At 45.3% G+C, this 23,549-nt stretch overlaps 1 protein-coding gene across 1 annotated transcript; it reads left to right on the forward strand.

The window, feature by feature from the left end:
- The first annotated feature begins 227 nt into the window (after nucleotides 1–227).
- ATP1A1 (ATPase Na+/K+ transporting subunit alpha 1) lies at nucleotides 228–23,271 on the forward strand. Its single transcript, XM_065742115.1, has 23 exons — nucleotides 228–436; nucleotides 5,980–6,084; nucleotides 7,310–7,369; nucleotides 8,359–8,562; nucleotides 8,899–9,012; nucleotides 9,584–9,718; nucleotides 9,902–10,019; nucleotides 10,787–11,055; nucleotides 12,043–12,241; nucleotides 13,191–13,300; nucleotides 13,685–13,819; nucleotides 14,353–14,545; nucleotides 15,011–15,186; nucleotides 15,703–15,839; nucleotides 17,490–17,640; nucleotides 18,149–18,317; nucleotides 18,907–19,061; nucleotides 19,374–19,497; nucleotides 20,236–20,381; nucleotides 20,511–20,641; nucleotides 21,178–21,279; nucleotides 22,366–22,457; nucleotides 22,936–23,271. The coding sequence occupies exons 1-23, from the start codon at nucleotides 425–427 to the stop codon at nucleotides 22,962–22,964; spliced, it is 3,066 nt and encodes a 1,021-aa protein (XP_065598187.1). The 5' UTR covers nucleotides 228–424; the 3' UTR covers nucleotides 22,965–23,271.
- The last annotated feature ends 278 nt before the right edge of the window (nucleotides 23,272–23,549 follow it).

Consider the following 23,549-nt stretch of genomic DNA (forward strand, 5'->3'; position numbering starts at 1 on the left):
GGCGGGAGCGGGGGCAGCGCCGCGCAGCGCCCTCAGGCGGCCTCACCCCGCGCCCAGAAGGAGCCCGGGGCGGCGCGTCTCTCGGGCAGGGCGCGGTTAGGGCGGCCGAGGTGATTCCGCTTAACACCCACGTGAGCAAACCGAACACCACCCCTCCCCTCCCCCCCGCTAAACGGTCCGCTCCTCCGCTTGGAGGGGCGGGCTGCGGGCGGGAGGGGGCGGGGCGGTCGGGACTTTATCCGGCGGGAAGCCGGTGCTGTATTGGAGCTGCGGCGGCGAGGAGCCGGGCGGGAGCAGCGAGGGAAAGGGAAGCAGAGCGGAGCGGCCGGCGGGGCGCCGCTATTGTTCGGCACCAGCCGGAGCCACGTGGCGTCGTTGAGCGCCGCTCCTCGCTGCCGGCCGCGTGGTCCGCACGCCCGGCACCATGGGCAAGGGGGTGAGCGGTCGGGCCGTGTGCGGGGTTAGCGGGGGGGAGCGGGAGGGTCGGGGGCCGCAGGCGGGGACAACGGGTGCCGGCTCCGCTTTGTCTGGGAGGCACGCGGCCATGTCGTGCGGCTTCGGGGGAAGGAAGCGGCGGCCCCGGGGAGAGCCGAGGGGCCAGCGCGGAGCCGAGGCCGGCGGTGGGTGGCGATTCCCTGCGGGCGTGGCTGGACGGAGGCGGGGAGGGAGTTCGAGATGGGCGTTGGAAATGGCCGCGTAAGGCGTGAAGCCGGCCGGCTCCGCGGGGCTCCAGGTGAGGGCGGTGTGGGAACCCCTCGCCCGACGTTATCTGATGCCCTTTTGGAGCCGCGCTGCGAAATGCGGCTGCCCCAACGTCTCGTGGGCCTCGTGGAAGTACTTTAGACTCCTCACAGCAGCGGGGCCCCCGGGGAGGGGGGGGAAGTTGGCACCGCGCGGTGCTGAGGGCGGATAGGAGCTGGTGGCGTAAGGAAGGCTGTTAGGCGTGACCTTATCGTTAATTGAGGTGGTAGGCTCCCGGCATGCTGTGGTGTGTGCGTTAGGGCTGTGTCAGTCCACCTGTTCTCTGTGTTATGGTGTGGAGTGAGAAGCCCTCCATCCAGGTTCTGTCCTTCTGTGTGTGTTTGGAGGCTCTCAGAGACACAAGCAGGAGCTCGAGGTTGGGTAGGATCGCCATAAGGATCGTTGGTTCCAGCTGTTGCAGTGGAAAGAGATGAGCCCACACAGGACTTGAGTGTGCGTGATCTGGTGTTATCTGCCCTGCTTGCCAACCAGCTGAGCTATCAGGCCTGCCAGAGGGATGCTGCCCAGAAACAGGGCTGTTCCAGGCTGCTCTGCTTCCCTGAGGGGAGTGTGGCTGTGGGGTGCCTCGGACCAGTTGGCCCTATCCCCCCCATCCTTCTTTGGTGGTGGAATTCAGCAATGCTGCGTGTTTCCAGAGTGCTCCTCAAACATGATGTCCTAATCAGTGTGGGGTAACAGCAGTGCCTGAGTGAACAGATCAAGGACAACCATCTGGAAAAAGGGGCTGTGGAGTAGGGTTTGGGGCCGCTTTCTTGCATGGGTGAAGTCCTCTTGCAGTTTAGTTGCCCCAGCATAATGTGTTTCAGTCTAGTGAGCAACAGGCAGCATGTGTGATGATCTCATCTGAGGGATGAAATGTGGGGGGTGGGGATTGATGCAGTCCTATGGATGCTTTAAATCATCTTTATAACGTAGCGGTGCAACAGGTTTTGGGGTCTGGGCTTCATTGAGAGGGTTATAATTGCTTTCTAATACAGAAGGTGGATTTTCACTTCATATTACGTGGGTTGTGTGCATAGTAAACAATCAGCTTGAGGCTGAAGTGTACTGCCGGGAAGTCTGAGGCAGCCACACACTGCTTCATTATTCCATAAGTCACAAGGTTTCTCTCATTTAGTGGTGAGAGCGTGCAGTAATGGGGACCCTCTGAAAAACAGAGATGTGAAAGCGTCAGGCTGTGGGGAGAAGTAGGGTGTGACTGCTGGGCTGAACAGCTCACTTGTCCACCCTGGGGTGCCCAAAAAGGAATCTCCTTCCCGTGGGTGTGTGGTGCTGCAGAGTGTGTGTGTGTGAGCTGCTGTGCTGATGCTGTGTGGCTTCAGATGGCAGTGGGAGGGCCCTGGGCGTGTGTATTATCTGGGGAGAGTGTGTGTGTATAGGGGAGGAGAGCAGGCTGGAGGTCATCGCTGTTTGGAGACAGCAGTGTGCTTCTCTCCATCTTTGTCACACCTTACTACCTGCTTTAGGTTGCTTCTGGAGATTGGTGCTAGTGCTTGAATCCTGGTTACGTCTAATGCACCAATTGAGGGGAACTGCCAATCAAAGCAGCCCTTATGTGGGACAGTTAAGGTGTCAATATTAGTCTTCCTCCTCTCTGTTTCTTATATTCCCACTCATTATTTGTATGGTTTAGAGGATGCCAAAGAAAACCCCAGCCTAGTCATTGCATGCTCTCAAAGCAGCATGATGGATAAAAAGGGTATCTGACAAGCCACTTGCACCTGTGGGCTTCCAGCAGCACAGTGGGGTCCTGGCATACTGCACAGTGTCAACAAGGGTTGCTGAAGATACCAGCTCCTCAAGGGGAGAGCTGTGTCCAGCCTGTTAATCTCCCCTAGCTTCACAAGCACTGGAGCCATCTTGATGTGGTAGTAAAGATGCTTTAATATTCTACTTCAAGAACTGTATGATTACATATAGAAAAACAATATGGAATAACACCAAAATAAGAACAGGGCAGGTTGTTTAGCTGTCTGCTGGTGTTTAGGAAGCCTGCTCTGCACCTGGGTCTTCAAGCAGACCCACAAGAAGTGGAGATGCTTGTCCCACTATGCAGAAAACTATGTGGTTCCCTTTCAACCCTGATCATGATAGCCCTTGCAAGGTTTGATTCTGTTTTCACACAAGGAGGACTTATCCTGTAATTTGGGAAGCTGCTGCCTGCTTTCTGAATCCCAGTGAGAAGCACTCATGATGAACAGTAACAGGCTGTGAAGTAAAAGCTGCTTTGTGTTATCCTGCTTTGTGAGGACCCTGCTCAGCTGTGGCAGGTGGGCAGACCTGAGGGATCAGAGGTGAATCAGGAGGAAGACTTACAGGAGGGCGTTTGTGTCTCTTGTTTAATGCTGTGGAAGCAGCATTTCTAGTCCAGTAGGAATAGTTGCTGCTGTCTCATCTGGTTAGTGTATTTAATGAAGGTTGTCTCATGAGACAGCGAGACAGTAACTTCACTATTTGCTCTGCACGGTTGATTGTAATGACATAAATACTGGAACAGTCCGGCCCTCCAGAGACTGCTTAATTTATTTTGGCATTTACTTGATGTTGCTGGTTGGATTAGGTGATGTTAGAATAGGATACTTATGAACTCATCTGCTGATTTGCACCCCTCCTGTTTCCTGGTCAATGGTGGCTTGTTTAGAACATCAGCCATGAATGGCTCCATTAGTCCAGATGGAAATGTAGAAGTTGCCTTTGAAAGACAATAGGATTGCTGGGGGCTGTGTAGGACTCCTTACCCTGATACCTACAAGTGTTCTGTCTGAGCCAATGGAAAAAGTCATCCACGAGAAGAAAAAAGTTGTGTTTTTCTTCTATGTGGCAATTTTGATGAGTCAGAATTCCTCTAAGTGAACTAACAGAGGTGACATTTCTGATGAGACAGACCTTCCTTTGTGTCCAGGCTGTGTGCTTGCATCTTGATAAGTTAGGAGCACCATATGCTTTCTTCATTGTCTGGCAGGAAAAGGAGGGGGGAGAGCAGGGACATCTTCTGACTCAGAGGGGTGGGATGGATGGCCCCTTGCAGGCCAGCCAGCACTGTTCAGTCTCTGTTGAACTGATGAGCTTCCTCTTGCCAGCACGGTGCAATGGCCCCAACCACAGGGAACAGAACGGGCAGCACCGTGATTGTTCCTCAAGGTCACATGTGAGTGACAGAGCAGGAAGTTCAGATTTAGAATGATTAAAACCCTAAAGCGAGAGCTGAGACCAATGCTGCTAGGCTGGCTTCCATCTAAGGATGAGGTGCTGCAGGGGGAAGGGAAGATATTGTGGTTTCTTGCAGAACCCACTCTGCAGCTGGTGGCAAGGATTTCTAAGCAAATTGTGCTTGAATAAAGGCAGTGAGTCCTTTCACGTTGGAGCTACAACTCCTATGTTCTCAGGCTGTTTGCTGCTTAGTCCTCACATTGCCTCTAAGACCTTGTCAGGCTCTTCTGTTGGGGAAGGGGTGAGGCAGAGGTGCTGCAGTGCCAGGCAGGACCCTGTCTTCTCCAGCCTCTTTAATAATCACTGTTTTCTTGAAGTGAGCAAGAAGCACGTGTTTTGTGTGGGACTGTTGCAACTTCAGCAGTCAAAGATGTTTTCTTCAGACTGAAGAGAAATTTCACAGTGACTTGAGAATTGCCCTGTAGCAAATTCTTGTGATGCTGGAATGTGAACACTGCCTGTTTGAAGTTCTGAGGCTTTTGCTTTTTTTTTTAATAGTGCAATGGGAATTTAGGTACAGGGAGGAGAATGTTAAGAATGCTGACAGTCTGCGGTTGTGTGCCCTTTTCCTGGATGGGAGGTGGCAAACTGACTTTTCTACTTGGTTAAAACTGTTTCTACTGTGCAACTGTAGCTGCATGCAGGTATATGGGAGGTGCAAAGTCTGCCCTTAGTGAACAGGGCAAGAGAGGCTTCTGTGCACGTGAAGTGCATGGATATGGCTGCAGCACAATGCACCCAGCGCTTGCTTAGAGCACTTAAAATCCTGGCCTGGGTGTGCCTGATTGGTTTTTGTAAAGAGGCTGACTTATTTTTTCTGAAAAAATCATTTTTAGTATAGTTTCACTTTTAGTTTTGTCTATTTTTCTTGCAGTAACTAATAAATTTCCCATGCTTGTTGCTGATCAGGACAGTTCTTGGGCTTTAACAGTGGTACGTGTCCAGAGCACTCTGAGGAATCCAATATGTGATTTGAGGCACTTGTGTGAAGAGCAAGGCAGTGTCTTTGCAACTCCTTTTGTCTTGTTATTGGTTTGGCTGTGTCGTTGCTAATTGCTGTTTCATCTCAAAATATTTCTCAAAGGTTTTATTTGGTGAAATTATCGTCATGTAAAACTTGTCAGGGTGTTATAGGTCCTAGGCGGTGGGGAAGGAAGGGAAAACTATAATCAGAGACTTGAGAGGGTCTGGAAACTTTTGCAATACTTATAGGAGGAACTGCTCTGTGAGGCCTGACTTTGGTGTCTGACAATGTGTCAAAGTTCTTGTAGTTTTTGTATTAAATGATGCTCGTATATGCTGCCTCACACTTTCTTTGCCCTTGGGTGCTTGTTTACCACATTGTGTCAAGATTAAGCCCTTGCAAAATTTCATGTAGAATTAATCATAGGTGGTACAAATGGAAGTCCATCTCAGTAAAGGGACTTTTCTGAGCAGTTCATCAGCTTTCTGAGGCTGAAGCAAGACTGTGTGCAGATTGAGTCTGTGGAGGTGCATTACTACTTTGTGTACCATTCTTGCTGGGCAGACTTCCATAAATTGAAAGCAGATTTCCATTGTGTAACAGCCCAGCTAGTGTGCCAAACTGAAATTTGAAAGAGCTTAGAACTTATCCCTCAAATCTGATTTGTTAGAGATACCACCTTTTATCTTCACTTGATAGGCTTTCTTCCCAGAGGGTGTGGAAGACTGAGCAAAGGGAGGAAAAGTTAATGCATAGGAAGGAATACTCATTTGTATTTAGGAATAGTTTTTTTCTGCTTGAGCAGTGGCTCACACACCAAGGCTGACTGAATAGTGCGCAGCTTGCTCTCATCCAAGCTAGATGTGTGTCTATAATCTGTGTATTAATCATGCTGGTAGTAATTGGTGATAGCTCACTTTTTTAAAGATAAACCACTTCATTAATGTTATTTTTTGTCTACTTGGCAGTCTCACGTATGTAGCTGCTATCTACTAGTGTAGAATTAACTTTGTTTCTTAACAGTACTGTGTTGTCTCCTATAGGCTGGAAGAGATAAGTATGAGCCTACTGCTACATCAGAACATGGCACAAAGAAGAAAAAGGCGAAGGAGAGGGACATGGATGAGCTTAAAAAGGAAGTCTCAATGGTAAGATTTGTAAGGCATGGAACAAACAACTCTAACAGTGTTCACTGCTTCCAAAGCTCTGTGCTGTGCCTCCTATGACTAAGTGGTAAAAGTGCTGGGGAGCTGACAGCATTGTGTGACTGAAAGCACTGATTTCCTTTCTTCCCTTTGTCTCTAGGGTGGATACCTTGCAAGTCTTTTGGTATTGAGAGGATCGTGCACTAGGCCCTGAAAATACCACTTCTCAAAAAGCATTAGAGGCAGAATTCAAGTCCCTGATTAGCTGTGTTACATGTAGTAAAGAGTACCTGCATTTCCTCACTCAGGCTATTATTGTCTGGATAGCAGCAGTGCAGGCTTTTTGTTGACACGTGAGGAAGACTGCTGTTTTCATTCCAGCTGGAATGGTGGAGTTGTTCAGTAAAGCTCCATTTACTGTTGGCCTCAGCTCAGACTGACCTCAGTATTATTCCTTCTAATCATGTTTGAGACTGTGAGGAGTGTCTCCCATCTCCATCTATGAATGCTGGATGGTGTTGCTCATCTGTATGAGCTTAGATTTGATCTTGAAGTTGATACAGTCTTTATTTATGTGCTGTGTAATTGAGTTTGGGCTCTTTTTGTTGTTTTTTCCCCTCCCTGTTCACTTGGGAGAGGAGCTACTGAAAAGCATGCTTGAAGTTCAGGTTTTCTTTGGTAACAAAGCTTGCTTAAAGCATCTATGCCCTCCAGTGTCACTGTTTAGTGAGACACTGCTGTGTACTGGGTTTTTTTCTTTCCCCAGTTGAAAGTAACCTAGCTGTTAAATGGAGCTTTGGGGAGGAGGAGGGATGAAACACTGCTTAAACTGACAGTGCTTTTTAAGATTTGTGGAATTACAGAGCTAGTCTTCCATATACTCCTACCTTCTTTCCCAGTTACTTTCGTTTGTCCCCCTACCTCCCACTCCCAAGAAACAAAATGCCAAAAAATCACTGTGACTTCACAGAATTTGCTGTGAGCATAAAGACAGCACTGAGATAAATCAGAAGTTATTTAAAAAGCTGTTATGTTGTACCCAAATAGCTGTAGGAATGCTTTAAGTTGCTGAATGATATAGCAAGACTAGCTTATCTTTTCCTTGGAAAGAATCCCTGTCTCGCTGGAATGATGCAGATAGGAAACATGGTAGGGGGGAACTGCTGAGCTTGTGCTGACTGATCTGCAATGACTGTGGTCACTCCCTCATCTATTACTTGTCTTTCAGGATGACCATAAGCTCAGCCTTGATGAACTTCATCGTAAATATGGAACAGACTTGAGTCGGGTAGGTAGACTGTTTTTTCTCCCTCCTTGCTTGGGCACTTCACAATAGGAGACCTGGGTGGTCTGGCTTTTTTACTTTTTGTGTTGTTTGTTTAATCTCCGTTCTTCCAGTTAAGTTTCTTAAAGCCTGAGAAACATAACTTGTTGAGCTTGCAAATAGTCCTCTTCCTCCTTCCACTACACAGCCTGCCTGCAATGGCTTAGTGACTTTATTTTCTAAGAAAGTCACTGTTATCTGCCTCCAGATTGTTCCAAGGTCAACTTGATTCTTGGATTTTTTTTCCCCAAGGAGCTTGTAATAAAGGCAAATGTTTGTTATACTGCAGATGTAGCCTAGTGAACTAGTGCATGCCTGAAGATTTAATGATGACTAGTAGCAGTTAAAACCTTTTTATAGTAAAAGGTGTACAAATATCCTGGCTAACCTCAAAGGCTGGTGCAGAAGCTCTGCAGTGATTTTTTTTTTTTTTTTGCACTTTTGCTTATGTTTGCTTTAATGTGTTTTATTGTTGGTCTCCATCTAGCAGCAAATCTGCTCTGTCTGACAGAAGTAGGCAAGTTTCCTTCCCTACAAAGACCTTGGCTTCTAAAAGTTGAACTTCCTGGAAAGCCAATCCAAAGTGTCATCATCTTCATAACCCCAGCTTTCACTTGTTCCATGATTTGATAGGTTGAATTGCACTGGGTAGTTCCTCAGAGACTGAAGTCTGTTGCTCTGGTCGTCTTGTCCTGCCCTTCTTTTGTGCTTGTAGCCCTGTGATCTGCTGGCTCCTTATGTGTCTTCCAGCATTCTGTGGTTCTGTCTTCTCACATTCAACCTTCACATCCTGTTCTTCTCTGCAGCAGATTTGCTGTGCTATGAATTTCTGTCGTCTCCTTGTTTCTTTAGCAGGACTCTGCCTGCCTTCTCAAGCAGAAGGTGAACAAATTCAAAGCTGCTTTCCTCAGTCAGTCTTTTCACAATGCCTCTAAAAGCAAATTCTCTTCTAGGGTTTGACTCCTGCACGCGCAGCTGAAATTTTGGCTCGTGATGGCCCAAATACCCTCACACCTCCACCTACCACTCCTGAATGGGTAAAGTTCTGTCGGCAGCTCTTTGGAGGATTCTCACTCCTGTTGTGGATTGGTTCCCTTCTGTGTTTTCTGGCTTATGGCATTACAAGTGTGATGGAGGGAGAGCAGAACTCTGATAATGTAAGTAAAAATGTCTGTTTTAACTCAGTCTCCTCAGCCTGCCTGTGGCTCAGAGTGTATCAGCTTCCTTTAATCATTCAGTCCAGAAGCTTTTCCCATAAGCTCACCCACTGAATTTCCCCTGCTTAACGTATCTTGGAGTGCTTCCACATAATTAAATGAGCAGCTGACTTCCTTCATGTTGTCTTAACAACAGTGGCTTGTGGATACCCTTTGTGTACAAAATGTACGGAGGCTGCAATTATATCCATACTTAAATACCAAGCAATTTATCTGAGCAAACTGTAAGCCTTTGAGGTAAATCCTGCTCTCAGTCACTCTCTCTGTTCCTTGTAGCTGTACCTAGGTGTTGTGTTGGCAGCTGTGGTTATCATTACTGGCTGTTTCTCATATTACCAAGAAGCAAAAAGTTCGAAGATCATGGAGTCCTTCAAGAACATGGTGCCTCAGGTACAGAAAACTTAAGTTTCCTTGACCTGCCAAACTTGCTCAGGGTTATTAACTGTAATGAGCTTCAATTGCAAAAGGCTTGGCTGTGAATATAGGTGTTGGCTTTTAGGAGACAAAATGTCTTTTTTTTTGCCAGGTTCTTAGTGTGGGTATCTAGCTTTTAATGTTGAGGTGAGTGCTTGTTCTTTATGCTCCAAGTAATTATGTGGGTAATCCAGGGCAGTTCCAGGCAGCCTTTTGAGTTGCACCAGCTTATTAACATCCATAGCTTTCTTGATAGTTCTGTAACTGGTGAGATAAACAAGCACTAAAACTTAAGATTACTTCATGGACTCTCTGTATCATACCGAGCTATCTTGCTATCACCTTGGCAACAACAAGGAATTTTAGTGTCAAGAAAACAAAAATAGCTCTTTCTTAAAACTCAGATATATCTCAGTATCTGATATAAACATGTTGTTCTAAGGAGGTTTCTACTTATACTAACGCTAGTGCTATTTCAAGATACTTGGATCTTTTGAGCACCTTAGGAGTTGCTTGTGACATAGGTTGTTTCTTTACTGTCTTTCAGCAAGCTCTTGTAGTCAGGAATGGTGAGAAGATGAGCATAAATGCTGAAGGTGTTGTGGTTGGAGATCTTGTGGAGGTAAAAGGAGGAGACAGAATTCCAGCTGACCTTCGGATCATATCTGCACATGGTTGCAAGGTATAGCAGTGACTGGCTGAAAACTTCATAAATTGGTATCAAAGAATGTCTACTGTGCTGTGAGTTGATTGAATGATGGAGTAAAAAAGGAAGGTGGAGTGAGAGGGTTTCTAGTGCTTCATTGGCTTTCACTGTTGGATCACTTTTCTGCCTGTGTATGAAGTAGTACTTTGCTCCATGCAGGTGGATAACTCCTCACTTACTGGTGAGTCAGAGCCTCAGACCAGGTCTCCAGACTTCTCCAATGAGAACCCACTGGAAACCAGGAACATTGCCTTCTTTTCCACCAACTGTGTGGAAGGTATGTGTCTGTCTTTGTGAACTGAAGTGTTAACATGAGGGAACTAACTGTGGGAGAGCATTGCAAATGTTGTGTGTGTATTCAGCATATTTGTAACCCACTCCTACTACGTAAGAGCAGGCTTGAAGTTTCCAGCAAAGGTTCTGCCCTTTCCACCCCCAGTACTGTACAATGGGCAAAGATGACTCTGCAGCATTGTTTTTACCATCTCTCTCCCAGCTATGTGGTGTGTCTTCAGGCATGGGTGCCTTATTGCAGATACAGAGAGGGCTAGGCAGAGGTATAGCAAATGATGCAGCTGTTGCAGAAGCCAGAAGTTTCAGATATTTCCAGTAAAACTTCTGTTGCAGTTCCAGGTATGGTGTTAGGTCCTCTTTGTGTTGCAGCTCAGAGCCTCTTTTCCATGCCTTGGGAAGAGGAAGTGTCCTCTTTCTTCCTTTAAAGCAGAGGCCTAGTCTGCTTGAAGACTATTTCCATCTTTAATTCCCTATGCAGCTGGCACTTGAATCAAGTGGACTCTTGACTCTTTTGGGGAGAAGGGAAAGGGCATGCAGTTCGGTTAGCTGTGCAGAAAGACTGTAGTCATTATCTCCAAATATCTCCATCCTATTGGAGAGCATGAAAGTTGTGGTGGGAGATCTTGGCCCATTGGGATGTCTACCTGCGTTATGTTGGACCAGGCTTGCGAAGCTGTCTGTCAGGCTAAACAATCTCAGTTTTGTGTGTTCTGGTATGTTTTCCTTTTCTAAAGCCTCTTTCTCTTTTAGGCACTGCCCGTGGCATTGTTATTAGCACTGGAGACCGCACTGTGATGGGCCGTATTGCCAGTCTGGCATCTGGACTGGAAGGGGGTAAGACTCCCATTGCCATGGAGATCGAGCACTTTATCCACCTCATCACTGGAGTGGCTGTGTTTCTTGGTGTCAGCTTCTTCATCCTCTCACTTATCCTTGAGTACACTTGGTTGGAGGCTGTCATCTTCCTCATTGGGATCATTGTTGCCAATGTACCTGAGGGATTGCTCGCGACAGTAACGGTGAGTGAAGTTGGAAAAAGGTTGACTTGAATAAGTGGTGTGTGGTACTTCAGGAAGTGGAGTACTTCATGACCAGTGGGTGTTTGCAGAGGTGAATCTGAAGTTCTCTAGGTATTGTATGTGGTGAGTGTATAAGGCTAGGTTTTATAGATGTATTATGTTTGGGCCAGTTGTGTAACTGACTGTCAAATGTCACAGCTGTTCATGTAGTGGTGGATTTCTGAGTGATACCTGCACAGTGACTTGGAACTGTAGAACTAAGTGAGTAAGGCTAGTTCTAGATCTGTCTTCCTCTGATCTTTCTGTTGTGGTCAGGTGCTTTTCCACTGTACTCTTCATTTGGCACCTGTGTGCCCCTCCAACAATGGAGGGCCACTAGAGTTTCCAGCAAGTTTCTCTATTGTTCTTCCTGGCAGAGGTTCTACAAAACTTGGTCTCCCTAAAAGGTGGAGAGTTTCTGGCTGTGCTCCTCTGTAGTAGATAACGATGGACAAAGCTAGTGGCTTCCACACAACCTTGGTCTGCAGGGCAGTGTCTGAGACTGGGAATGAATTGCTGAGAGTGAGAACCACACAGAGCTTTTGGAGAGAAGGGATAGCTGGGGCTGCTTGCTTCCTTTATCACTGAACTGCCACCCAATCTCCAGAATTATTTTGAGCTATTTTTGTACGAGGCATGCCTCCACCTATTTTAAAAGCCCTTTGATTAGGGTAATGTGACTTTGACTAGAATCTTAGTCTGGGGTATTTCCTTTCTAATCCACTGAGAAGCAGGAGACTGAAACTTTGAGGTCTTGTGGAGAAGGAGTTGTCATTTAAACCCATCAGCTGGGCCTAAAACCTGCAGTCTGTGCTCACCTTGCCAGTGCAAAATTGATAGGTGGACTCTGCAAGGCACAGAAGGCTATCATTCCATGCCAACAGTGAGTTGGGTAGTACTGAATTCGTGCACTAACCCATCCAACCTATCTGTCTTCCTCATCTCCAGGTATGTCTGACGCTAACAGCCAAGCGTATGGCTCGTAAGAACTGCTTGGTGAAGAACCTGGAAGCTGTGGAAACTCTAGGCTCTACATCCACCATCTGTTCTGACAAAACAGGCACCCTGACACAAAATCGCATGACAGTTGCTCACATGTGGTTTGACAATCAGATTCATGAGGCTGACACTACAGAGAACCAGAGTGGTAAGATCATCTCTTTGCATTTGAGGCATCTTGTTTGAAATAAAGCCTTCTGTGCAAGAATCTGCACTTTTTTTTAGCTCTAGTTCATGGTGCAGGGCTTCTAATAGGATCTATAGTAAGCACTGAAAGGCTTTGGGTAACCTACAGAAACTTCAGCACTATGCTACAGTTCTGTTTGATCCATGTGTCCAACCTGCTAGTTTTAATACCCTCTTTTATTCTCTTGGTTTAATAAGAAAAAGTTACATGTTACTTAAACACATTAGTGTCTCTTGAAGGAACTTCCTGGTAAGGAATTTGAAATGTCATTGTGCAGTGAAGAGGTCCTTATCTCTCTTGTACTATGTTTAGTACAGCTGAATTCTGGAGTTTCCTAGCTGTCATTTACCTTTGAAAGGTTGTGCTTGTAACTCATCACTGGCATTACCTTTTTGCAGTGGTGTTGCTGTTTCCTGTCTCCCCTAGTCACCTCAAAACATTGTTCTTGTCTGAACTACTTAAAGCTGATTTGCTGGTTTTAGTCAACACTAGTGCAAAGTAATAAGCTATAAATAAAGTGCTATTTGGAAGCATTCAGATTTGGCTTGAAAATGGCTGGCTTGACTGCAGTGGAAATAAACATAGAAAGCTTCTCTTCATGGAAAATACATCGACTTATCAGTTAAGTGTTCCTCTCTTGAAGTTAACTCAAGAGGCTTGGGAAAAGCAGTGTATCTGTACTTAAATTGCTCCTATGGGGGCTGTTCCATCCAGTTTTCTGCATGATGAATAAAGTGAGACAACCTGAAGGGGGATCCTGTACTTAAGATAGGGATATGAAGTAGCTGTAATGTGCTTAACAGGCATTAGTTGAATTTCTCGTTTCTGAGGTAAATGCTTTTGCTGTTGTTCCTCTGGAGTGTTGAATTCATAGCTTATTTTGGTTTATATCATTTTCCTCTGCTTTCAGGTGCTTCCTTTGACAAGAGTTCAGCTACTTGGACTGCTTTGTCTAGAGTTGCAGGTCTCTGCAACCGTGCTGTGTTTCAGGCCAACCAGGAAAATGTACCAATTCTTAAGGTAAGTTCCTGAAAGAAACAAGTGTCCTCGTCCCCCCTCCACACACACTTTTACACTAATGGTAGTGAGATTAAATTTCACAAATCACAAGGAGCTTCAAACTAGAGGCATCTGCCTTTCTTGATCTCTTCTGAGGTCTAACACTTCAGGAGATTTGCAGTGGGCAGAGGAAATGGAACTAGAAAAACACTTCCTCCATCACACTCTTTGCCATCCTGCTTGAGGGGGAGATCAGATACTTGGGAAAGACCAGAAAGCTTTCCTAGGCAGTTGAAGCTGGGACTGGGCTGAAATGAATGTACTTCTTTTTAATTCATATTTATGTCTTGCCTTCTGTGTCGAGTTCACAAGAATGTACCCTTTAATAGTTCTCTTTTTGCTCAGAGAGCAGTAGCAGGAGATGCCTCTGAATCTGCACTTCTGAAATGCATTGAACTGTGCTGTGGTTCTGTCAAAGAAATGAGAGAAAGGTATCCCAAAGTGGTGGAAATACCATTTAACTCTACCAATAAGTACCAGGTAAGCATGTCCTCTCTTGAGGGGAGACACTTTGTGAAGTATTTAAGCAAGTTTCTGTGCAGACCACTTCAAAATTTCTGATACCAAAGTCTTGTCTAGCTGTTACTAATTGTAGACTGCTCAAGTCTGTAAAGATAGTGAAACAATATGTAGCTCAAGTGTAAGAGCTTCTGGAGCTGCTTTGGCATTTAGATGTCAATGGCTGGAAGATCAGACATATTTCTCACCTGTGCAGCAATAGTGCACAGAGAATGGAGGAGCACTGATTTGTGGGTATCAGTGAACTACAGGAAAGTGTTCTTACAGGTGAAACTAAGATTCAAAAGGCCTTTGCTGCACCTGTGGTTATGTGGTAATGGTAAAGACTATGTAGATGTACCTTACTTTGCACAACTCCTTAAAGTGTGGATGAATGAAAGCTAGAGCAGAACGTCACAAACAGCTCTGATCTACTGTAGTTACAAGGCACTAAGTAATGGTGATTACTCATGGCATTTACAGTGCATGTCTAAAAACTTCCACTTCTGTTCTAGCTGTCTATCCACAAGAATGCAAATCCATCAGAATCTCGTTACTTGCTGGTGATGAAGGGAGCTCCAGAGAGGATCTTGGATCGCTGCGACAGCATTCTTATTCATGGAAAAGTGCAGCCCTTGGATGAGGAAATGAAAGATTCTTTTCAGAATGCCTACCTTGAGCTGGGGGGCCTTGGGGAGAGGGTATTGGGTAAGGAAAAGCAGCTTTCATAATATTGTGTGCTGTCACTGTTGATTAGGTGGAGCACTGTACTTCATTCCTGCAGTGTAGCCATAGTGCTGAGACAAGGTCTTTTCAGCAATTCATTTAGGAGCAACCCTGCCTTTTGCCACTAATCTAAAAGGCAGTCTGCAGGGTCGGGTCTTACCTAGCAGCTGGGTTGTTTGGTTCAAAATGAAGCAAAATGCTTAGGACCTTCAATCTCTGTGGGGTTGCATCATATTATACTTGCTCCACTGCATGTGAACCATGCTGTGTCTGGGTACCTAGCAACAGCTATTAGTTATCAGAATATAATTGTGAGTGCTGTTTCAGTAGCCCTGGCTAAACCTCTGGTACTGTCCTGTTATTGCTTAGCTGTTTGCAGAAGCAGTGTGTTCACTCTGCTTCCCAGTAGGTAGGAGCAGAATAAACATGGGTTTTGATGTGTTGCAGGATTCTGTCACTTGGCTCTGCCTGATGACCAGTTTCCTGAAGGCTTCCAGTTTGACACAGATGAAGTAAACTTTCCTGTAGAAAAACTCTGCTTTGTAGGATTGATGTCGATGATTGACCCTCCTCGTGCTGCTGTTCCAGATGCTGTTGGCAAATGCAGGAGTGCTGGGATTAAGGTAGCTGCTTCTTGGGCTGTGAGAAATGCCTTGTTTTTACACCTGTGGATCTGAAGAACTTTCCATACTCTGTGAGAGGCTGTAACGTAGATGAAGGGAACTATTGGTCAAATTCTGACCAGTGCTACTTCAGGCTTTTATGGCAAGTTAAATTTAAGTGGTTGTATATGACTAAAAAAAAAAAAGAGCTAGATTCCAAACTTGGAGGGTGGTGTCTGCCAGTGTCCTGGTGTCCCAGAGCATGTGGTTTGGCTCAGGTGTGTATTTTGTATGTCCCACAGTACTGATGAAGATGATCGGAGAATGAACTGAATAGACATTACTCAGGATTATGTTTTGTCTTATGCTTACATCTGTCTTAAGTAGACAAGACAGTTGTGTGCCTATGTTTCAGGCTTGCTCTGTGCCAAGACTTGCTAATGTAATAAGCCACGTGGCTTCTTCAGCCTGAAGTTATTCTGTCTCTTGGGCAGTGCTGTTCTTGGCAAGGCTTTCACAGAAGTCTTTCTTTTCTAGGTTATCATGGTTACTGGAGATCATCCGATCACAGCCAAAGCCATTGCCAAGGGTGTTGGCATCATCTCTGAGGGCAACGAAACAGTGGAAGATATTGCTGCTCGACTCAACATTCCTGTCAGCCAGGTCAACCCTAGGTACTGACTGGTGGGGAAAGCTAAAGCTTTTCAAAGGATTAAGCATTTGCCTTTCTCCTTGCCTTGGGTAGTCTCTTAGCATCTCTCCCAAGATGTGGAAAGCTTGAATTCTACTAGCTGAGTGTATTGTGGCTCTTCAACATGTCACATGAATTATGTGGAGAATGCACAACACTATTTTGAATGTATATGCCTCTTATGCATGGGAAGTGGTTAGGAGTAAGCTCTACATGGGAAAACTCCATCAGTTTCTTCCTTTTTCAGGCTTCCTATCTTGATGATGTGCCCCCAGGTTGGGGGAAAAGAACCTGATGACTGGATGGAGAGCACAAGCTCTGTGTCCTGAGCAGAAAGGATTAGCTGGGTAGAGGCATGGGGGAGAAGGGTGGCTGTCTGGGGGGCTATTTTGAACAGTGCTACTGCAGACCTGAAACAGTGTATTCCTGTGCTCTCAGCTCCTCTAGTAGAGGTTTAGGGGAGGACAAAAGTAGACTTAACATATTCTTAGTCAAGGTACTTCAGGAGAATAACTTAAAAGGTTCATGGGTGGGGGGGGAAATCTGGCAGAAGGAAGTGATTTGCCTATTAGCCTATTTAGTTTGCATAGTGACTACAAAAGTTGGCTTAACTTCTTTTTTTACTGTTGAGACAAGAGTTAAAACACTACATCTGAACTTGATTACTCAGTGCCCTTGCTCCTTAACTATGCTGGCCCTGACTGCTGGTGGGCAAACAGAACAGGACTTAGGATGACTGGAGGAATAGTAGCTATTGACCAGCAACAAGCAGGATAAGCATGAGGATGGAGCTCTTAGGGGTTAAAGCTTGCCTTCACAGACTATTGCTGAACTGAGGCAACCTAAGAAAATGTACTTTAGTGTAAGTGGTCTGTTTGCAGGAAGGCCAGTCTGTCTGTGTTGCTTAGCTTATCCCAGCCTGTGTTTGGGCTGGAGGACAGCCATGCAGCTTTTAAACTGTGAATAGAGATAACCTGTGGGAAGAATTTGTGAGAGAAGATGAGTATTGTGACTGACTTCTCCCTCTTGTTGAGAGTAGCTTCACAGCCCAGGAACACACACTGAGGATTGCCAGGCTATGTGACTGAGCATATCAACAGCTGCCTGTAAGGATGGGGAAGTAATTCCCCTGTCTAAACTGCCTGACATCACTAGCTGTGCAGCAGTCACCTTGACCAATAAGAGGTAGTATACTAGGTTAGAGGTGGTATTTTGTTCTAGTGTGCAGGGTGCCAAACCAATCTAAATATAACATCAGCTTTTGTTGCTGAAGAGAGTAAAACAGACTGAACTGGCATAGCATGATCTCTCTGAAGAGCCAAACATAGATTAGTCTGGAAAAATTGCCTGCATTAGACAGCTGTCTGAGCCTGGGGGCCCTTTCTTGCAGGGGCACTAAGAGCTGGGGGGTAGGGGCTGTGCATACCTTGATGCCTTTTAAAAAACAGAGCAAACTAAAAATCCCAGACTGTTGTGGGGTTGTCAGTTTGATATTGCCTTGTTGTCTTCTGCCACACATAGTAGGGATTTGATCTTTACCCAGAGCACTGAACAGCCATAGCTTTATGGATCAAATGCAACTACTGAGAAAGTATAACTTGACATGAAACATTATCTTGCCTTTTGATTGCAGGGATGCTAAGGCATGTGTCGTTCATGGCTCTGATTTAAAAGACATGACTAGTGAGCAACTGGATGACATCCTGCTTCATCATACAGAAATTGTTTTTGCCAGGACATCTCCTCAGCAGAAGCTTATAATTGTGGAAGGCTGTCAGCGCCAGGTAAGAGACAGGAGACCAAGGATTTAATCAGAATAATTACCATATGCAAATAAATTACCAAATGGTGTTGCCTTCTGAAGTAGCATGGCTTAGTTGCCCTCAGATAAAGGACCAGGACTAGACTTCAGACTTCCTGAGCAGCCATGAGGCGTTTCATAGTACATACGTATACAGGTCTTACAGGAGCATAGTTAGTGATGAAACTTTCTTCTGATCCTAGCACTGTTGTCAATAGACATACTACTTAAATGTCTTGAAAGTACTTGGGAGCAGTGGGTTCAGCATGGCTATAGTTCTTCCTTCCCCTCCTTTGAGGAGGGAGCAGTGTGATTTTCTGATAAGCCTAAGAACCTAAAAGGGTTGGCATGAGGACAAGGAGAAACAGCTGTCTCTTCACAACAATGAAATACTTTGAATCTTTTGTCTCCTTGAAGATGAGACAAACCTCCTCTACCCCCAAATGTTAAATGAAGGCTTCCAGTCTTTGCCTCTTTCTCTTTGTGACTAGGGTGCCATTGTAGCAGTCACAGGTGATGGTGTGAATGATTCCCCAGCCCTGAAGAAGGCAGATATTGGTGTTGCTATGGGTATTGCTGGCTCAGATGTCTCCAAGCAGGCAGCTGACATGATTCTATTGGATGATAACTTTGCCTCTATTGTCACTGGGGTTGAAGAAGGTGAGTTTATAACTACATTTGTGTCTTCAAGCATGTGGGCACTTGTCAGCAATGTTAATGATTTCTTCTGAAATAGTCATTTCTGGAGGGTTTGTCTCTGAATCTTGTCTCCTCAACAAGTGTTTTGAAGGAGGGAAAAGAGACTTTCCTTCTTCAGTAAGTCCTCTGCCTTTCCTTGGAACCATCACTTTGCTTTAGAACAGCTACCAGTGGGAAGCAATTAGGTGATAGTAGCTGCTTTGTTGTTCTGAGTTGTCACTACAGCTCTGCAGTCATCTGTCTTACATGTTTTCCTCTCAGTAATAATAGCTCTTTAAGAGGGGGTACCTCGTTTGATCTCGAGGAACCATGACTTAGTATCATACTGCAGTGAGCCTTGCATACAAGCATTTTCATGACTAGAAAATAGTACTTTGTATGGGTGATGACCTGATTGATATACATGGGCCTTGTTACCTTGTAGAACACCCTTCAGGTGTGAGATAACTCTTCAATTTACTGCAGTAACACTTTGCATTTCTTTGTTCTGAAGCTACCTGTGAGCTACTTCTGTTAAGCAAAAGGTATGCTTTTCTTTTCCCTGCCTCAGGGCGCCTGATCTTTGATAACCTGAAGAAGTCCATTGCTTACACCTTGACCAGTAACATTCCTGAAATCACGCCTTTCCTGATCTTCATCATTGCAAACATACCCCTTCCACTGGGAACAGTCACCATCCTCTGCATTGACTTGGGCACTGACATGGTGAATGCCTTTTCCTTTTTTTTGTCTCTAAAGGAAATATGGGTGTTTCTAGTACCCTCTAAAAATAGTAGAAGGAAAATGCTCATATGTAGTTTTCTTTGGTGCTAAGATTATAAATACGTGCTTACAATGTCTGAGCACCCTTTGTAAGGTCAGAATGAGGAGGGTGGAAGAGTGTGGAGGTCCTCGCCTAAATACTGTCTGGCATTTTTGGGCAGTATTCTTTCTCAGGCTGACAATGTGAGGCAGGGATGGCTATGTACAGTGGCAAACAGAAGTGGTTGTAACAGCAGTCTAATACCACCTCCAAAGGTACCTGCTATCTCCCTGGCATATGAGCAAGCAGAGAGTGACATCATGAAGAGGCAGCCGAGAAATCCCAAGACAGACAAGCTGGTGAATGAAAGGCTGATCAGCATGGCCTATGGGCAGATTGGTAAGCTGGGCTGTTTTCTCTGGCACTAATCTGGACTTAATGGTAGCAAGGCTTATGCGCTCTCCTGAGTCGGCTGCTGTTCTGCTTATTTTTGTAGGGTTGAGGTTTGGGCTGCATAAACCAGAACCTCAGGCTGTTAAGATCTTGCTCTGATTCTGCCCCCACAGCACATAGCAGTGGCTTGTGCACTGTGATCCACTGAATTACTTTCACAGTAATTTTATTTAATTGCATAGCACTGTAAAGGAGCTGGCTGACAACCAGCTCTCCTCTGGTTCAGACTTGTTTAGCAAGAACATAGATTTCATTGTTAGTTTAATTAGAAGTAAAGGATTGTCTCCAGCATATCCCTAAACACATGGTATTAGGAGCATTGATTAAAAGCCGCTACGGAGACGTGCCCGGTTCACAGGATAGAAGCTCATGCTTAATTGCAGCAGACCTTGGGAACCTTCTTGACTGCTTTTTGCAAAGGTTGGGGGGTGGGTGAGGCTTAATGAGAATACAAAGGGAGTTTTATGTGCTGTCCTCTGCGGCACTGAGTGGAACAGAATTAACTCCGTATGAAGGTTGGGAGCAGAAACTGCTCAGCAAAAAAGTTGGAGTTTGTTATTGTGAGCTACAGCTGTCAGTTGAGACTGAGCTTCAGAAAGTGGTTGAGGTCTCCAACAAACTGCTTTCTGTTACAGTTGCACTGAGCAGTCGGTTCATCAGTTTCATTCTGCTTTATCTGTTCAGGTATGATCCAGGCCCTTGGAGGTTTCTTCACCTATTTTGTAATCATGGCAGAGAATGGGTTCTGGCCCTCTGGACTACTAGGGATTAGACTTCAGTGGGATGACCGATGGATTAATGATGTTGAAGACAGCTATGGACAGCAATGGGTATGTTTGGAGGCACAGTCCAGAAGTCATCAGCCAGAAGACTAATGCCTGCTGGACTTAGTGTTCATGCCAGAGAGAGCAAAGGCAATATGTCTAAACAAATTGCTCTCTGCTTTGTCTGTTTTCTAGACCTTCGAACAGAGAAAAATTGTGGAGTTCACTTGCCATACAGCCTTCTTTGTCAGCATTGTGGTTGTGCAGTGGGCAGACTTGATTATTTGTAAGACCCGAAGGAACTCTGTTTTCCAGCAGGGGATGAAGTAAGTAGGGTTGTCTGTAGAGGATTTGATGTGGGGCTACAGGGCATGGCATTCTAGTTCTTCATCACAGCAGTGACTGAGCATCTTGGTATATAGGTCTTGAGCAGTTTTGTGCCTTTAAAATGGATGGAAGAGGAACTAAATGTCTCTCTGTATGATCAGCTGCAGCCTGCCAGGCAGAGCCAAAATGAAGTGCAGACTTTAGTGGGAAGCTAGCTCACCTCAAATGAGAGTGGCAGGGGGATATTCCAGCACAGCAATTGTGTGGTAGCAGAGCAGCTGAGGTCTTGATCTGGTGAATCCCAGCTGCTCTCTGAACTTTCAATGAGGGCAGCTGACTTGTATGGCTTGTATAGTTGTCTGTTTGTAGAGACATAACAGACCCTTCAGATAGCTGAGCTGTCAGCTTGGATCACCTGATAGTTCCCACCTGGTAGGCATTCTGGTCTGGAATGTCCATCTCCTTTCTACTATATGGTAACTAAATGCTGTCCACAAGAATACTTTGTCCCTGACCGTTTTCCTGTTTCTACTAGGAACAAGATCCTAATATTTGGTCTCTTTGAGGAGACTGCTCTAGCTGCTTTCCTGTCTTACTGCCCTGGGATGGATGTTGCTCTCAGGATGTACCCCCTCAAGTAAGTTGCATCTTGCTGCTTGTGCAACAGGCTGCACCACAGAACAATGTTAAATGAGAAAACAAGTCAGAGTGTAGTTAGAGGCTTATAGAATGTGAAACCTACTCTTAACATAGAAGAACTCAGGCTAGAGGGAATGAGTGAACTTCTGTTGCCATGTAACTCCCTAGAGATTTGCTTTTCTTTACTACCCATGAAATACTTTTGGGGCACTGAACTGCAAACTCTCTTAATAATTAGCAGCACAACCTCTATATTAATGTTGTGGTGCAGCTGCTCTTGTACATATATGGTTGTTTTCTTAGGGGTGAAGGATTGTACCTCCAAAGAAAGCAATTCAACTGGCAGTAAAACATAAGCCAAGTATCTCTTCTTTACTGAATAATTGGCCATGACATTTTGTGCCTTCCAAAAAATTTGCACAGCCTTCTGAAAGAGGTTATTCCATAAGTGCAGATGGATCAGTCTGTGTGTAGTAACTTTCCTAATGGTTGAGAGTGTGCCAGCATCTTGATTATTACCCAACAGCATTGCAACATTTCATGGCAGGGTTTAGTCCTGTTCAAACTTTGAACAGTCCTGTCACTAAACCTTCATGAAATCACAGTGGCAAAAACTCCTGGTATGTTTTGTGTTCCATTCAGAAGTGTTGTTTGGAGTTTGAAGTGTTAGCAAGAAAAGCTGGCATCTACCCAGTGCCTGTAGCAGCTGGATGGTAACACGTGCAAGTCATAAGGGAAACCAATGCAGTTTGAGCAAGGCCATGGGTACAAAGGTTACATTTATTGAGAGGAAGTGTAGCTGGATTAATAGGTGGGGAGGTGCTGATACAGAACAAAGATGCTGTGACCCACCTTGTCTTGGAATGAATATCCAGAACTGGATTAACCTATTGCAGCAAGAAGGTGGTAGGTAATTCTTGGCCTGGAGGGTTCTCACTGAGCCATAGCCTTGTGGGAATGGGCATGCTGGCAAGCATCAGCTTGCCAGCCTTCAAGATCTACATTCTTCTGTGCCCTCATTTCTGAGCTCTGCTAAGCAAAGAGCATCTCCCTTGTCTGTTTTCACTGTCTCTTCTCCCAACAGGCCAACGTGGTGGTTCTGTGCCTTCCCATACTCCCTCCTCATATTCCTCTATGATGAAATCAGAAAGCTCATTATCAGACGCAATCCTGGTGGTAAGAATGTGTTGTTGGTCTGTTTCCTTCCCCAGCTCCTGCTCGGGGTCCTCCTGCTGCTGAACACCATATGAAGGTGTATTGCTGTTTTCCCTTCCTTGCCCAACTTGAGCTGCTTATACTGCAGTGGGCTGCAAGGCAGTGCTTCTCTCCAACCTTGGAGGCTTGCTAGCATGTCTCCAAAATTAAGTGTGGTTGGTTCAAATTAAGGACTCTGTCCTTCTTTGTCTTCTCTGGGTGTATGGAAGTATCAGTACACTGAACTAAGTGAAAAGACCTAATGCTTGGGTGGTTTTGGGAAGTCACAATAAAGCATGAAAGCTGCATCACGTGAACAATGTGGGAAGGGTTTCTATTATACGACCAGGTCCCTTTCTAGTATGGGTATCACAGTGCAAGTTTTCAGAGCCTGAAAGGAGCTGTTGTGAACTTCATGCTCAATCAGCCTGAAAACTAACTCCTTCTTACTTTCTTTTAGGTTGGGTGGAAAGAGAGACCTATTACTAAAAAGCGCCTGTAGAGCATTCCACGCACAGCCCACACCACCTCTCCATCATCTCCTCTGTGTGTGTGTGTGTGTACTTTGTCTTTGCAAGTGCGGAATTGGACCTGAAACTGAAGAAAGCATGAAGAAACATGGACTGCAGGAGAAAGCAAGAGAGAGGAACGGGGTGGGGGGGGAAAGTGTCATACCATCCATCCATGGAGATGAGGGATTGAGTAGGCTCATACATCTTTGCTTTTGTAAAAGGAAATGGAAGATTTTATATATGGATTTTTATGAATAAAGATGGATTATAAGAGGATGCCCCCATATTGTCTTAGGCAGATGTTTTTCCTCAAGGCATGAACCAGTTCAGGATGTGGTGCTAACACTATATGCTTTTTGCTTGGCTTCCCATTCTTATAGCAGGAGGCAGCGTGTGAAGCTTCCGTGCTGTAGCTCACTGCCTAACAGGATGAACTCTTGCAACCAGTTGCATGTAAATGCCTTAAGCCCAGGAACACTCCTGATCTCTGTAACTATGCACCTTGGTGGCATTCTGGAAGAAACTTCTATCCTGCAACTCTTAACATTGAATGCTGGAGGCT

Source organism: Cyrtonyx montezumae, unplaced genomic scaffold (assembly GCF_038088225.1).
Source record: "Cyrtonyx montezumae isolate F1298 unplaced genomic scaffold, pur_monq_1.0 scaffold_3, whole genome shotgun sequence".
Taxonomy (NCBI): domain Eukaryota; kingdom Metazoa; phylum Chordata; class Aves; order Galliformes; family Odontophoridae; genus Cyrtonyx; species Cyrtonyx montezumae.

What these genes read in the sequence shown, in the direction of transcription:
- ATP1A1 (XM_065742115.1), top strand. An exon ending in TTGACTTGGGCACTGACATG is followed by an intron (nt 19,062 to 19,373) that starts GTGAATGCCTTT and finishes CCACCTCCAAAG; the next exon opens with GTACCTGCTATCTCCCTGGC. An exon ending in CATGGCCTATGGGCAGATTG is followed by an intron (nt 19,498 to 20,235) that starts GTAAGCTGGGCT and finishes TTATCTGTTCAG; the next exon opens with GTATGATCCAGGCCCTTGGA.